Here is a 15,486-nt window from a genome sequence, read left to right on the forward strand (position 1 = left end):
AATAAATCTTTAAAAAAAGAATTATTCAAATGTTTATTGAAACAAATGTGTTCATTTACTGAATTTACGTAGTAGAATTGATACCCTCACCTTTTTTTTTTTTTAAGACTTTTATTTATTTGAGAGGTAGAGTTACAGACAGACAGAGAAACAGAGAAAGAAGTCTTCCTTCTACTGGTTCACTCCCCAAATGGCTGCAATGGCCAGAGTTGGGCTGACCCGAAGCCAGGAGCTTCTTCCAGATCTCTCATATGAGTGCAGGGGCCCAAGCACTTGGGCCATCTTCTATTGCATTCCCAAGCCATAGCAGAGAGCTGGATCAGAAGAGGAGCAGCTGGGACTATAAATGGTGCACATATGGGACACTGGCACCACAGGTGGAGGCTTAACCTACACCACAGTGCTGGCCCCTCAAATTTTTCTTTATTTAGAAAAAAAAAATGCTAGGAATACCCACATCCCTTATTGGGGTGCTGACAAATATCTGAATGAAATATCTGTTTTACTAGTCTTCTTTTTTTTTTTTTTTTTTTGACAGGCAGAGTGGACAGTGAGAGAGAGAGAAAGGTCTTCCTTTTGCCCTTGGTTCACCCTCCAATGGCTGCCACGGCCAGTGCGCTGCAGCCGGCACACCGCGCTGATCCAAAGGCAGGAGCCAGGTGCTTCTCCTGGTCTCCCATGGGGTGCAGGGCCCAAGCACTTGGGCCATCCTCCACTGCACTCCCGGGCCATAGCAGAGAGCTGGCCTGGAAGAGGGGCAGCCGGGACAGAATCTGGCGCCCCGACCGGGACTGGAACCCGGTGTGCTGGCGCCGCTAGGTGGAGGATTAGCCTATTGAGCCGTGGTGCCGGCCCAGTTTTACTAGTCTCCTAATAACGACCATGTCTAATTCAAATGTAAAAGTTTACATTTTTCTAAAATAAATATAAGTCAGTGTTTTATTTAGATACTTGATAGGTTTTTTTTAAGTTTTTATTTATTTATTTGAAAGGTAGAGTTACAGACAGTGAGAGGGAGAAAGAGAGAAAGGTCTTCTGTCCCTTGGTTTACTCCCCAATGGCCCCAATGGTAGAGCTGTGCCAATCCAAAGCCAGGAGCCAGGTGCTTCTTCCTGGTCTCCCACACGGGTGCAGGGGCCCAAGGACCTGGGCCATCTTCTGCTTTCCCAGGCCACAGCAGAGTGCTGGATGGGAAGAGGAGCAGTCGGGACTAGAACCGGCACCCATATGGGATGCTTGTGCTGCAGGCAGAGGATTAACCTACTGTGCCACAGCGCCCAGCCCCTTGATATTGTGGGGTTTTTTTGTTTGTTTGTTTGTTTGTTTTTGACAGAGTGGACAGTGAGAGAGAGAGAGAGACAGCGAGAAAGGTCTACCTTTGCCGTTGGTTCACCCTCCAATACCGCCACGGCCGGCGCACCGTGCTGATCCGAAGCCAGGAGCCAGGTGCTTCTCCTGGTCTCCCATGGGGTGCAGGGCCCAAGCACCTGGGCCATCCTCCACTGCACTCCCAGGCGACAGCAGAGAGCTGGCCTGGAAGAGGGGCAACCGGGACAGAATCCAGCGCCCCGACCGGGACTAGAACCCGGTGTGCCGGTGCCGCAGGCAGAGGATTAACCTATTGAGCCACGGCGCCGGCCCCTTGATAGTTCTTAATATCATCCTCTTAAATTTTATAATGACACATGCCTTTGAGAACTTTTTTTTTTAATATTTATTTATTTATTTATTTGAAAGGCAGAGTTACAGAGAGACAGAGCGAGAGAGAGAGAGATCTTCCATCCTCTGGTTCACTCCCTAATGGCCACAATGGCGAGAGCTGGGCCGATCCGAAACCAGGAGCCAGGAGCTTTTTCTGGGTCTCCTACATGGGTGCAGGGGCCCAAGCACATGGGCCACCTGCTGCTTTCCCAGGCCATAGCAGGGAGCTAAATTGGAAGAACAGCAACCAGGACTTGAGCTGGTGTCTATATGGGATGCTGGCTTTGTGGGCAGTGGCCTCACCCACTACACCCCAGCACTGACCCCAGGAATTTATTTTTTCTGATTTAGATTTTAAAAGCAATTTGCTCTTTTTATTTATTTGAAAGGCAGAGTTAGAGAGAAACAGAGTCAGAGGAAGAGACTTTCCATCAGCTCACTCACTCCCAATATGGTCCCAACAGCCAGGGCTGGACCAGGCTGAAGTCAGGAGCCTGGATCTCCATTCAGGTCTCCCACATGGCTGCGGGGCCCAGGGACTTGAGCCATCTTCTGCTACCTTCCCAGGTGCATTAGCAGGGAGCTGGATTGGAAGTAGAGCAGCTGGGACTCAAACCAGCACCCATATAGGAAGCCAGCATTGCTGGAGGTGGCTTTCGCCCACTGGCCCCTGTAATCATTCATTTATAACTTTCCTAAGGTCTATTTCTCAGGTACAGCCTTTCACTGAAATAATAATGTTTTTTGAACCATTATATGAATTGTACCTAGTATTTTGTTTTGGTTTGGTTTTTTGCCTAATTTTTTACAAAGACTTTATTTAGTGCTGCCTCCAGGCTTTTTCATTTGCAAATAAAAATATCTATCAGTAACTCTTTACATCTTTTTTAATAACCCTAGGAAGCAGACTGATCTATAACCCACTGCTTGAGCAGAATAATTTACTTCTGTATCACTAAATATAGACCAGTATAATTGTTAATGATTATATGCATTATATAATATGATACCTGTTACTTTGACCAGTAGTCTTTTACATATTTAGATTATTTTCCAATTTGTAGATTTGTTTGTCAAGATCGCTTTATATATTAGTTATTTCCTCAGCATAAACACCGGTAGGTTAAAGGATATGTATGCTTTAAGACTGGGTTCATTTGGCTCTGTACACATCAGGAAGGATGTGGATTTCCTCCCACAGCACTCTCCCAGCAAAATTCCTCTCCCACTTACCTTTAGAATTCTTTTCAATCTGTGTCATTCTGAATGTGGATAACTCATCTTCTTGGCATTTCTTTGATACTAGTGAAACTGAACATTTATTTTAAGTTCTCTGTGTTATAAACTGTGGTGATATTCAACTTTTTTAGCACTTTAAATATTAGTTTTAACATTATTTATTTAGCATATTTATATCCTTACTAAACTTCCTAAGGAAAGGAACAATATCTGTTTTATATAGCTTTACCTCCGCTGTGTATCTTATAGTAACTATTTGATAAGGATCTGTTGAATTAATTTCACACTTTTATGCATTTGGAATGTATTCTATAACAGAACAAAGCCCTCCCACCCCATATTTTACTTTTTAAAAACCACTCCGACTATTCTCATACTCTCTTACAGCTAGGCTGTACTGTCATTTTGTGAAGCACTGATCCCATTGGAATTGGGGGCTTTAGAAATTTGAAACAATTAACTTCTCAAAATATTTAGTCTTCCCACTGAAGAATATGGTGTATCTCTCCATTTATTCATGCCATGTTTAAACTTCCTTAGTTTTTCCATATAGATATAATGTCTGGTTTTTTTGGTTTTTTTTTTTTTGATAAGTTCATTTCTATTTTGTGTATTGATCTTTGCAGCTAGCGTTGTTTTGGAAGGCTACAATTTAAATCTTTTTTGTTTTTCTCTTTTAAGCTTTTGTCAGGAGTGATAAACCCAAACTATTCAGAGGACTACAAATCAAGGTAAGATTATTATAATGGAATGTCTTCATTTTTCTGTTATTAATTTATTTGGTTTTGAATTAAATATTTGAATAAATAATTGCTTGTAATAATATATTTCATTTTGTAGGAGAGTTTTAGGTTTACAAAAGAATTGAGTAGAAAGCACAGTGTTTCTAAGTGCTAAGGCACACACCCTGGCCCTCATTCTCCTCTTGAATTTATAATAGTACATTTGTAACAACTGATGAACCAATATTGAGACATCATTGTTAAATAAAATCTGTAAGTTGCATTAGGGTTTATCCCTTGGTCATGGATTGTTCCCAAATGTGTAGTATCATATATCCGTGGAGTCCTCTTCTCCTCATCCATCCTCTTGCTAATGCATTCTGGGAGGTGGCAGGTGATGCCCCGAATGCTCGGGGCCTTGGCTCTTTCTTGCCTCTCCCTTTTCCCTCCCCTTCTCCCTCTTCTCCCTTTCCCTCTCTGTCTCTCTGCCTTCCAAGTATATGAAAGTAAAAAAACATTTTTAATTGCTCCTAAATGGGAATACTTCAAAAAGTTCATGGAAAATAAAAAGAGCAGTTTGTTTAATGCAAAATATGTTTTAAATCACGCATAGTGTTGTTGGTTGTTTTTTTTTTTTGTTTTTGGACAGGCAGAGTTAGACAGTGAGAGAGAGACAGAGAGAAAGGTCCTCCTTCCATTGGTTCACTCCCCCAATGGTTGCCAGGAGCCAGGTGCTTCCTCCTGGTCTCCCATGCCGGTGCAGGGACCCAAGCATTTGGGCCATCCTCCACTGCCCCCCTGGGCCACAGCAGAGAGCAGGACTGGAAAGGAACAACCGGGACAGAATCTGGCACTCCAACTGGGACCAGGATGCCGGCACCGGAGGTGAAGGATTAGCCAAGTGAGCCACGGCGCCAGCCCATGCGTAGTTTTTTCATAGTATGTATTTTCCATAAACTTATTGAACACCCTGTACCATCATTCTCTCTCATTGAGTCTGTCTGCCTCCTCTGATAGATTATAAGCTCATTTGCATTTGAGACTATTATATATACAATAAATATCTGTTATGTTCAATAATAAGCTTAAATCCTAACAAATTACCTTAATAAGTGGCTATTTTTCTCTTCGGAAGTAAAATTAATTTTTATTCTCATTTTTTATGGAATCTCATTTTATTCTTACCTAAAAAGCTTCCTTTAAAGAAAAAAAGATTTTTGTATTTGAAAGGCAGAGTTACAGAGAGGTGGAGAGAGACTTTCCTTCCTCTGGTTCACTTCCCAAATGGCCACAGCAGCTGGAGTTGGGTCAATCAGGAGCCAGGACCTTCTTTTGGGTCTCCCATATGGGTGCAGGGGCCCACAGACTTGAACCATCCTCTGCTGCTTTCCCAGGCCATTAGCAGGGAGCTGGATCAGAAGAGGAGCAGTGGGGACTCCAACCAGTACCCATATGGAATGCCTGCACTGCAGGCAGTGGGTTAAGGCCCTGGCCTGAAGTGCCAGCATCCCATATGGGCGCCAGTTCTAGTGCCGGCTGCTCCTCTTCCGATCCAACTCTCTGCTATGGCCTGGGATAGCAGTAGAAGATGGCCCAAGTCCTTGGGCCCCTGCACCCGCATGGGAAACCAGGAGGAAGCTCCTGGCTCCTGGCTTCGGATCGGCGCAGTTCCGGTCCTTGCGGTCTATTAAGGAGTCAACCAGCAGATAGAAGATATCTCTCTCTCTCTCTCTCTCTCTCTCACTCTCTCTCTGCCTCTCCTTCTCTCTCTGTAACTCTTACTTTCAAATAAATAAATAAATCTTTAAAAAAAAGACTGATTGTGATGTTATATCTAAAAGCTTTTTTAAAAAATTGCTATCATACATAACTAAACTGCTTTGATCTTGGTTGAAGATGGGAGGGCTCTCTCTAAGAAGAATATGGTGATGATGTTCCTCTTTTTTGATAGTATGTCCGCGGGTCAGACCCTGTGCTAAAGCTTCTGGATGACAATGGGAACATTGCTGAAGAACTCAGCATCCTCAAGTGGAACACAGACAGTGTCGAAGAATTCCTGAGTGAAAAGTTGGAGCGCCTCTAAATCTTGCTTAAGTTTTATCCTATCTTGTGTTAACCTTATCAAATGAAATTCTCCAGTACCCGGATAATAAGCCATGCTTGCCTACATAGATCAGTCCTTTAGTGTGAGGCATTAAACATCTCATTCAAAGCTGAACGGCAGCTCAGCCTTGCTGCCCATGATATCTGTGGAGTTGGCGAGCTTGACAAAACACATTTTTTACAAATTTCTGTCCTCCTGCATTTGTTGATACCACTAATGAAATGCTTTGTAACAGACTTGTGGTTAATTATGCTAATGAGAGTTTGTGATAATTGGTCCAGTTTTGTGAACAACAGAATTTTAAATTGGGGAGATTATTAAGGAAGATGATTACTGTGCCTCATGTGCTGTGTGTTCTTTTGAAAGTAATGACAGAAAACCACAAAGCAAATAAGATATACCAAGCCTCAACAGATTGCCTGCTTCTCAGAGCCTCTCATATTTTTGTATTACCCAGCTTTCCTTTTCACAGAAATGTTATTTGTAGTGTCTGATGAATGTGTTGCATAAAAACATTGTAGCTTCATTATTATGAAAGAGATTCAAGTTCCTAGTGTAAGAGTGAAACACTCACAGAAATTTGCATCAGTGAAGACCACACAGAAAACCTTTCTGAGGATTTGTGTGGATCTGATATTTGGCAAATTTTTGTTTTACATCTCTTACAGAAAAGTTGATTTTAAAATGATTGTTTGTAAGACCAAAAATATAAATAAAATCTTTGAAAAATTATCTGAATTTGAAATTCTTCTGGTTTGTGCTTTCATGTTTGCAGATATCTGAAATTCCTTAACACAATCCATCAGATTTGCAAAGTATTTATTTCTAATAGAGATTGGTTATTTATCTTTACCAGCAGTTTGTATCACGTAATATTTAAAATCAATAATTCTACTTTTAAAGCCAGCAAGAGAATGAATATATAAGTAAATTTGGATAATCAAAATGAATTAAGAAATCCTGGCAAATAGACCATGGTCTCTGTTTGATTATCCAGAGCAGTGGATAGGACCATCACTTGGATAGTACCAGGCCTGATTAATATGTCACTTATCCCTGATGATTATTACAAGTAAAGAACAAGAGGGAGATTAAGCCAATTGTGGACAGTGAGGAAAAAAAAAAAAAAATGGCAGGATGAGAGGACTTGCCACCACATACAGAAGAGTAGTGGGACTGAGGGATGAAACTTCAAAACTGAGATTGGCATAGAAAATTACTTGGATTGGTTTCTGGGCAGGAAGAGCCAGTTAAATGAGTATCTGGCATTGGGATAAAAAAAAAAAAAAACTGAAAAGAGGACTAAAAGGTCTGTTGTATTCAAGTTATTGTGAGAGATCAAAGACACTGAAGAACCCTGTAGTGTCAGAGCTTCAAGTAGTCAACTTGATGAATGAAAGGATTCCCACCAAGCCCTACTATTTTAATTGGGGCATTCAAATTAATCAGCCACTTCCAACTTTTTTTGCCAATTGCAAAGAACAGCTTTTTAAGGAGACAAAACTGATCACCAAGAAAAGGGTATAAAATACTTATCTAAAAGGTATGATTTTATAGCTAAATTCTGACTTTTGATTAAACTTACACAAATTCACAAACATGGACATGTAGTCGTCATTTGATATTTATGACTTTGCTCCTTCTGCCAAAATTACAGTCCTTCAACCTAGAATGGTTATCTCCAAACTTCTGAATTTGGCAAGAACCTATTACAAGGAGATATGAACAGGAATGGACACCTGTAAGGGGTCAGCTGGAGCAGCTCAGCAAGCTGGCAAATGCACCTCCAAGATGGATCACACCAAGTTGGCAGACTGCAAGTGGCTGGCAGTCTCTTCGCATTATTGGGCCTCCTTACCGTATGGTGACTGGGTTCCGAAAGTTTCCTAAAAGACATGAAATGGAAACTGTCCCTTTTTTTTTTTTAAAGACATAGTGAAACTCTTCAAGTTTATCTTCCCCTATTGGTGACTTTAAAAACTATACTGCTTAATGTTAGTCATTAGGGGAAGGCAGATCTTAATGCGGAAAAAAGTATCCCCCTCAACACTGAATGCTATTTCTAAAGGTAACCTTCAGGCACTGGAGAACAAGGCAGAGTTCACAGAACAAAGCAAGTTTCCTATACTTGGAATAATAAAAATGAAAAGACTCCAGTAAAATTTCAAAGACTACTCTGAAATCCAAGTCATTCTTTAAATAACACTTTAAAAAAAGTGTTACTTTGAAAGACAAAGTTACAGAGAGAGAGAGATCTTCCATCCACTGGTTCACTCCCCAGATGGCCAAAGCAGCTGGAGCTAGGCCGATCTGAAGCCAGAAGCTTGGAGCTTCTTCCAGGTCTCCCACGTGGGCACAGGGGCCCAAGGACTTGGGCCATCTTGTGCTGCTTTCCCAGGCATATTACCAGGGAGCTGGATCAGAAGTGGAGCAGCTGGGACTAGAATCGGCACCCATATGAGATGCCAGCACCACAGGTGGCAACTTTACCTGCTATACCACAGCTCTAAGCCCAACACTTATTTTCTAAAAAAAAAAAAAATTAGATAAATAAAATTATATTTGAATATAATATAACATAGAGACATATAGATAGGACTTCTATCTGCCAGTCCACCTCCTGAATGCCCTCAGTATTCCAGGGCTGGGCAGGGGCCAAAGCTGTGATCTGGCAGGTGCTTTGGCAAGAGACCTGGGAATCCTAATCTCCAGGCTAAATAGAACCTTGCCACAGGAAAAACCTCTTATTTGAAGAAAGCACCTCAAAGGACCGTGATATAGTTCTGATGTACCTGCTGCCCAAGGGCACACAGCAAGCCACTCTTCCAGCGATCACATTCACTTTTTTTTTTTTTTTTTTTTTTTTTTTTTGACAGGCAGAGTGGACAGTGAGAGAGGGAGACAGAGAGAAAGGTCTTCCTTTGCCGTTGGTTCACCCTGATCCGATGGCAGGAGCCAGGTACTTCTCCTGGTCTCCCATGGGGTGCAGGGCCCAAGTACTTGGGCCATCCTCCACTGCACTCCCTGGCCACAGCAGAGAGCTGGCCTGGAAGAGGGGCAACCGGGACAGAATCCGGCGCCCCGACCGGGACTAGAACCCGGTGTGCCGGCGCCGCTAGGTGGAGGATTAGCCTAGTGAGCCGCGGCGCCGGCCCACATTCACTTCTAGGCTTTAGAATTTCCCAGCCCTGCCCCTCCAAGTGCCTCCTCCAACACCATCTATGGTATGGAAATAGCAAGTGAAACAAAGGAACACAACCTCAATGCTGAATTAAGAAGCAAACTGAATTGAGTAGCTCCTTTAATATATATGTATTCAGTTGTACACTTAACCGTGAGCATTCAGTGGCCCCTGAAAAAAGGCCCCTTTCCCTGTACCAAGAAGTGTCAACACTGAGACTGTCCTTACACTGGCTGACCACCAAGCCCAGGAGTACTATGGAATATGCACTGGAGGGAAGCCTCCAGAAGTTCAGTCCAGTTTTGCTTTCGCTGGAGAGTGAACGGGTCCAGAGAGGCTGATTGATGAGGCCACTGGTCTCACTGGTCTGCTGTTCCTTTCTTGAGATTTACGTGATGAAAAAAAAAATTGTCATCCTTTCACTTGCATTCACAGGATGGAAATTTCCTCCTCCAGAGTCACTTGTTGTCTCCCACAAGAAGTTTGTGTCCCTACAACCTCCTGGGCCAGCTGGTAGAGTTTACGGGACTCAGTGTGAAGTATTATGATATCCATTATAGCCGCAAACGGCCAGGGGTAGTGAAGGGCGGGCTGCAGCTCGGTTTCCATTGACATCAATAGGTTATCCCATTGTTACTCATGATTCCAAGATGTTTTCCTCAAAGTCCCAAATCTTCCGTGACAATCATCCGGAGTCTTGATCTCAGAACCCAGAAGTTTGGCCTAACAGAAGTTCTGAGGCCAATCTTGTTCCAGCTGACAGTCTTCTTCCAGGGATACAGACTTAAATAAATACAGGTGTTGGCACAGTTAGGACAAAAGCAGCAGCTTGTCTCCAGATCAGGGGAGAAATGGCCTTCACCTTTTCTGTTTGCTGGCTGAATTCCACGGTCAAGAGAGGCTGGTAGGCCATCAGGAAGCAGGGAAGACCAGAAAGCCCTTTTCTAGGGTCTGCAGGTTCAGTCAAGCACTTAATATCACCACGGCTGGGAAATTTTTCTCCAGTTAGGGGGAAAAAATATCACTTCCCTTTAAAAATGATGGCCCTGGGACGAGAGAGACAGAGAGTAGATTGAACAAGGCCACAAACCAAATAGGCAGAGCAGGGGTAGAGTATGATACAGGAGATGATACAAGAGGTCACTGCATCACCCAGAACCTGTGCACATGGCAAGGACCCGAAGTCACCAGGAGGAAATAGTCTGGACAAGGGAGACTTTGGAGTCCCTGAGTGCTTCTGACACCAACACTGATTCTCCAACCACTGGGATCTTCGGGGGGAGCGGGGGGAGGTCTGGGCCTTTGGGCATCTCATTGTAGATAAGAGAAAGGGAAGCTGGACCTATATCCTAGTCTCCTATGGGCCAAACATTCTGCTGTCCCATCGTCTGGTCTCACCCACCTCCCTGTTTCAGTCTCATGGCCACTCACCAAGAAGGCTTCCTCACAGTGCTTGGCCATGCTCTTGAGATGGCAAGAAGCAGAGAAGGGAACTGCAGCTGGTGATAGAGAAGCAGAGGCAGCAGCAGACCTGCCGTCCCCAGGGCAGGGTGGCAAGCAGGTGGCCTCCAACCTGGGAGAGAAGCTCCCAGAGCATCGAAGCTGCCAGTTGCTTACTGCCTGGGCCCAGAAGTGGCATAATGTCACTTCTGCCATTTTTTATGTGGCAAGCAATCAAAAAACCCAGATTCAGAGGAAGGACATGTAGACTTAGGGGAGTGATGTTAGAAGAATTTTGGAGTCATGTTTTTATACTGCCACACTTACTCACATACCCACCGATGCATTTAAGTGGATTTTTTTTTCAAGTATGTTTATCTTTGAATTTTTCTCCAGACTTGCATTTAGAGCTATTTGAGAAATTTTGGATTGCTATATGTAGCTCCAGATCTTTCCATTGGTCATAAAGTTCAGTGATGTACACAGGAACAACAACTTGCCTCCCAAATTTTGAATTAGGGCAAAGCGACTTCATCACTTTTATATTGCTAACGTCATTTCCTTTTTTATTTTTAAGACTTATTTATTTGAAAGTCAGAGTTACACACAGAGAGAAGGAGAGGCAGAGAGAGGTCTTCCATCCGCTGGTTCACTTCCCAAATGGCCACAACAGCTGGTGCTGGGCCAATCCAAAGCCAGGATCCAGGAGCTTCTTCTGGGTCTCCCACACAGGTGCAGGGGCCCAAGCCCTTGGGCATCTTCCACTGCCTTCCCAGGCCATAGCAGAGAGCTGGATTGGAAGTGGAACAACTGGGACTCGAACTGGCTCCCATAATGGGATGCTGGCACTGCAGGCTTTACCTACTAAGCCACAGTACCGGCCCCTCTAAGGTCATTTTCAGTGCAATGTGAATGTTTGGAAATTAACATCACACAAGACCTTCTCAATCTTAAAGTACAGCTGGTGTAAATACCTGTCAAGTCTCCCTGCACAAGTTAATAATTCTGTATACTTGGTCACGACTTCTCTGTAATTGGTTTAAGTGAAAATCATATTCATGAGTACAATGCTTTGTTTTAAATAGTTCAGCATTCCAACTTGGCTGATTATGGTCTCCAGCTGCTTGGTCAACCATTATATAGATGTTTCTGTTAAAGTACTTATTGGATGTGATTAACACTTATATAATCAACATATTTTTAGTAAAGCAAATTACCTCTGTAATGAAGGTAAGAACCCTCCAGTCAGTTGAAAACCTTGAAAACAAAGACTGAAGTTTGCCAGAGTAAAAAGAATACTGCCTCAAGACTGAACCATAGAAGCATAGCCTGGGTTTTTTTTATTTTGCTTTGTTTTAAATACTGGGCTGCTTTCCAAGGCCTGCTTTCTTTTTTTTTTTTTTTTTCCTTTTTTAAAGATTTATTTATTTATTTGAAAGTCAGAGTTACATAGAGAACGAGAGGCAAAGAGAGAGAGAGAGAGATCCTCCATCATTAGTTCCTTCCCCAGTTGGCTGCAACGGCTGGAGCTGTGCTGATCGAAAGCCAGGAGCCAGGAGCTTCTTCCAGGTCTCCCACGTGGGTGCGGGTGCAGGGGCCCAAGGACCCACAGCCTGGGTTTTGAGCCTGTTGGCGTTCTCTGCAGATTTCAGATTGAAGACAGCAAAATCAGCTCCTAGCTGAATTTCAAGCTCTCTGGATTCTACAGATTTCAGACTTCTCAACCCTCACAAGTGTGTGAGCCAATTCCTTAAAATAGAAAACAGTACTTGGGGGCCAGCGCTGTGGCATAGCAGGTAAAGCCACCGCCTGCAGTGCCAGCATCCCATATGGACACCAGTTCAAGTCCTGGCTGCTCCACTTCCCATCTAGCTCTCTGCTATGGCCTGGGAAAGCAGTGGAAGATGGCCCAAGTGCTTGGGCCCCTGTAACTGCATGGGAGACACGGGAGAAGCTCCTGGCTCCTGGCTTCAAATTGGCCCAGTTCTGACCATTGTGGCCATTTGGGGAGTGAACCAGTGGATGGAAGACCTCTCTCTCTCTCTTTCTCTCTGCCTCTGCCTCTTGTAACTCCACCCTTCAAATAAATCTTTTTAAAAATCTACTTAAAATTTATTTAAATAAATATATATAAAGGTACTACAAAAAGTTCATAGAAATTCTGCATAGATTTCAATGGAAACACTGAATGGATTTCAATAGCCAATTTTTTTAGTTTTTTTGTTTGTTTGACAGGCAAAGAGAGAGCTCCTATATGCTGTTTCACTCTCAAAATGCCCACAACATCCAAGGTTGGGGGACACCAAGCTTCCAGGAGCCAACAACTAAATCCAGTTCTCCCATCTGAGTGGCAGCATGTGGGAGGGACTTAACTACTTAAGCCATCACCTGCTGCCTCCCAGAGTGCATATCAGCAGGAAGCTGGGATTGGGAGCAGAGCTGAGACACAGGCCAAGGCACTCTGACATGGTCTCAACCAGCATTTTAACAACTAGACCAAATGCCACAAATTTCCAAAACTTTTGCACCAAAATAAGCTTGTCTCTTCATTCTGTTGTTGCACAAACTCTGAAGTACACTCATATAGATAAGCAGATACCACAGACGGTAAGCCAGAAGGTAGATAGGTAGATTGGTTTTATTGGTTTTGTTTCTCCAGAAAACACTAATTAACCTCCTAAAATATTCTGCACATTAATGATTAACTCTCAAAGATTTGCAAGGAAAGATGAACCTAAGTCTAGACTATTATAAGTTATACATACAACCTATGTTCACAGATTATCAGCCTGGGATATTGAATAGGATGTGGACAGGCTCCACCTCAGAGCCAGCAGCCAAAGCACGTTTGCCAAGATGATAGTGTTTTCCTCATTAGTATTAATATATGGTATTGTTTGTACATAGAATGTATCATCAAAGTTGATTAAATGAGTCACCACTGTGAAAAGACCTAAGAGATATTTTAAAATGACAAAAAGTCATCTATTGAATGTAAACAATGATGTTGATTGGTTCAGAAGTTTCCGAAAGGCAGAACAGTACCAGAAATAATATGTTTCATAACTGATTTGCAAGCAAGTGAAAAAGTTACTGGTTAATAAACTAGTATATCTCTGGAAGAAAAACCTCTTGTCATATTAATATAATCTTTTTAACAGACATTATTGGCCTGTTAGAACAGGAAGAAGTGATAGATGTAATCTGCCCTCAGTGTAGCCAGGAATTTTATCCTGACATTACACATATATCTGTAAAATAGAAAAACTATGATCTAACACCTCAGTTCTCAAGTGGGTACATTTGAGAATGCTGAAGGATTTGTTCTCAGCTAGATAAATAGATAGATTAATCGATCTATCAACATGGAACAAAGCAAGGGCATCTTCAAGTTTCCATTATAAGACTGTTTGCTATGGTTTGAATAGGCTAAGGCTCCTGAACTCAGGCAGATGGTTAAATCTCAAAGCATAAAACGAAGTTACAAAGAGGGTAGAAGCTTAATCCAATTATGGTATCTAGAAGGTGTACCTTGTGAGAGATCCTTGAATTATTAGAAGACTGCCCTCGGATAATGGTTCTCAGGGAGACTTTGTCATAAAAACCAAGTTGGGCCCAGCCACTCTCGGCTTCGTGGCTTGCTCTGTGATCCTCTGAATGTGTTCCACCATGGCCATCTTCTCGCCTCACCACTTGGCCACACCAGTGGAGCCTGCCTAATCATGCATTGTGAACCTCTAAAACCATGAGCCAACATAAACCTCCTTCCTTCATTAGTAGCTTTGTTAATATTACAAAAAAACTAACACGCTATTGCTAGATTCATGCTACTTAGCAAGGAGTAGCTAAGAGGGGGAGAAAAAGGTAACAAAGATTGGGAATTCCCTTACTCCCTGGTATTTTTTACATTGGCATTTGACTTTCATTGTTTTCCCTTTCCTTGACTTCTCCTGGAATAGGCCATGAATGTACTTAGATGTTTCAGACTTCATGGTACAATCATCTATAAAAGTAGCCCCCCTGTCTTCTGTTTTTAGTATTTGGCATCTTGTTGATTTTGCTCCAGACCACTAAGTGCATCCTTTGTGATTGCTGTGGTTTGAATATGGTTTGAGTGTATTCCTACATTAGAAGCTTGGTTCTCAGTGTGGCGATGTTAGAGGTGGTGAAATCTTTAAGAGGTGGAGCCCAGCAGAAAGTAATTGGATCACTGAGGGCATCACACTTGGAAAGGATTAGTGGAACTCCAGATAGTTCCCAGGAGAGCGAATTGTTATAAAAACAGCAAGCCTGGGGGCCAGCGCTGTGGTATAATAGGCTAACACCTACCTGTGGCACCAGCATCCCATACGGGTGCCGACATGAGTCCCAGCTGCTCCTCTTCCAATCCAGCTCTCTGCTATGGCCTGAAAAAGTAGAAGATGGCCCAAATTAGGAAAGGTTTCTGTAATTATTTCACTAAAAAGTCCTTCTCATCCATTTTCTCTTTCCATGCATTCAAGAACTCCTAAGACCCATAAATTGGGTGTTTGATAGTTTCCCATAGATCTCTAACACTGTTTTTTTAGTTTTCTAATTTCTTATTATTCTTTTTTTTTTTTTTTTGGTCTGACTATAAAATTTCCAGAGATTTGTATTGTAACTTGGATATTCTTTCTTTTGCCTCACCCAGTCTGTTGTTAAGGCTTTCCACCACATTTTTAATTTGTTCTTCATTTCCAATATTTCATTTTGATTTCTCTTTAAAATCTCAATTGCATGGGAAAATTTTTCATTCATGGCATGTATGGATATCTTTAGTTTGTGGATTTGCTTCTGATTACCTCTAAGTAATCCTTTTAATTTTTATTTTTATTTTTTATTTATTTATTTATTTTTTGACAGGCAGAGTGGACAGTGAGAGAGAGAGACAGAGAGAAAGGTCTTCCTTTTGCCGTTGGTTCACCCTCCAATGGCCACCGCGGCCGGCGCGCTGTGACCAGCGCACCACGCTGATCCGATGGCAGGAGCTAGGTACTTCTCCTGGTCTCCCATGGGGTGCAGGGCCCAAGCACCTGGGCCATCCTCCACTGCACTCCCTGGCCACAGCAGAGAGCTGG

At 42.7% G+C, this 15,486-nt stretch overlaps 1 protein-coding gene across 1 annotated transcript in view; it reads left to right on the forward strand.

Annotated features, from left to right (window-relative positions):
- The window catches only part of SELENOF (selenoprotein F), a 47,308-nt gene extending 40,804 nt beyond the window's left edge, over positions 1-6,504 (forward strand). The window contains 2 exon segments of the mRNA NM_001256960.1: positions 3,622-3,671; positions 5,614-6,504. Coding sequence (NP_001243889.1) covers positions 3,622-3,671; positions 5,614-5,745 — 182 coding nt within the window. The 3' untranslated portion in view covers positions 5,746-6,504.
- The last annotated feature ends 8,982 nt before the right edge of the window (positions 6,505-15,486 follow it).

The sequence above is a fragment of the Oryctolagus cuniculus genome, chromosome 7, assembly GCF_964237555.1.
Source record: "Oryctolagus cuniculus chromosome 7, mOryCun1.1, whole genome shotgun sequence".
Classification (NCBI taxonomy): Eukaryota; Metazoa; Chordata; class Mammalia; order Lagomorpha; family Leporidae; genus Oryctolagus; species Oryctolagus cuniculus.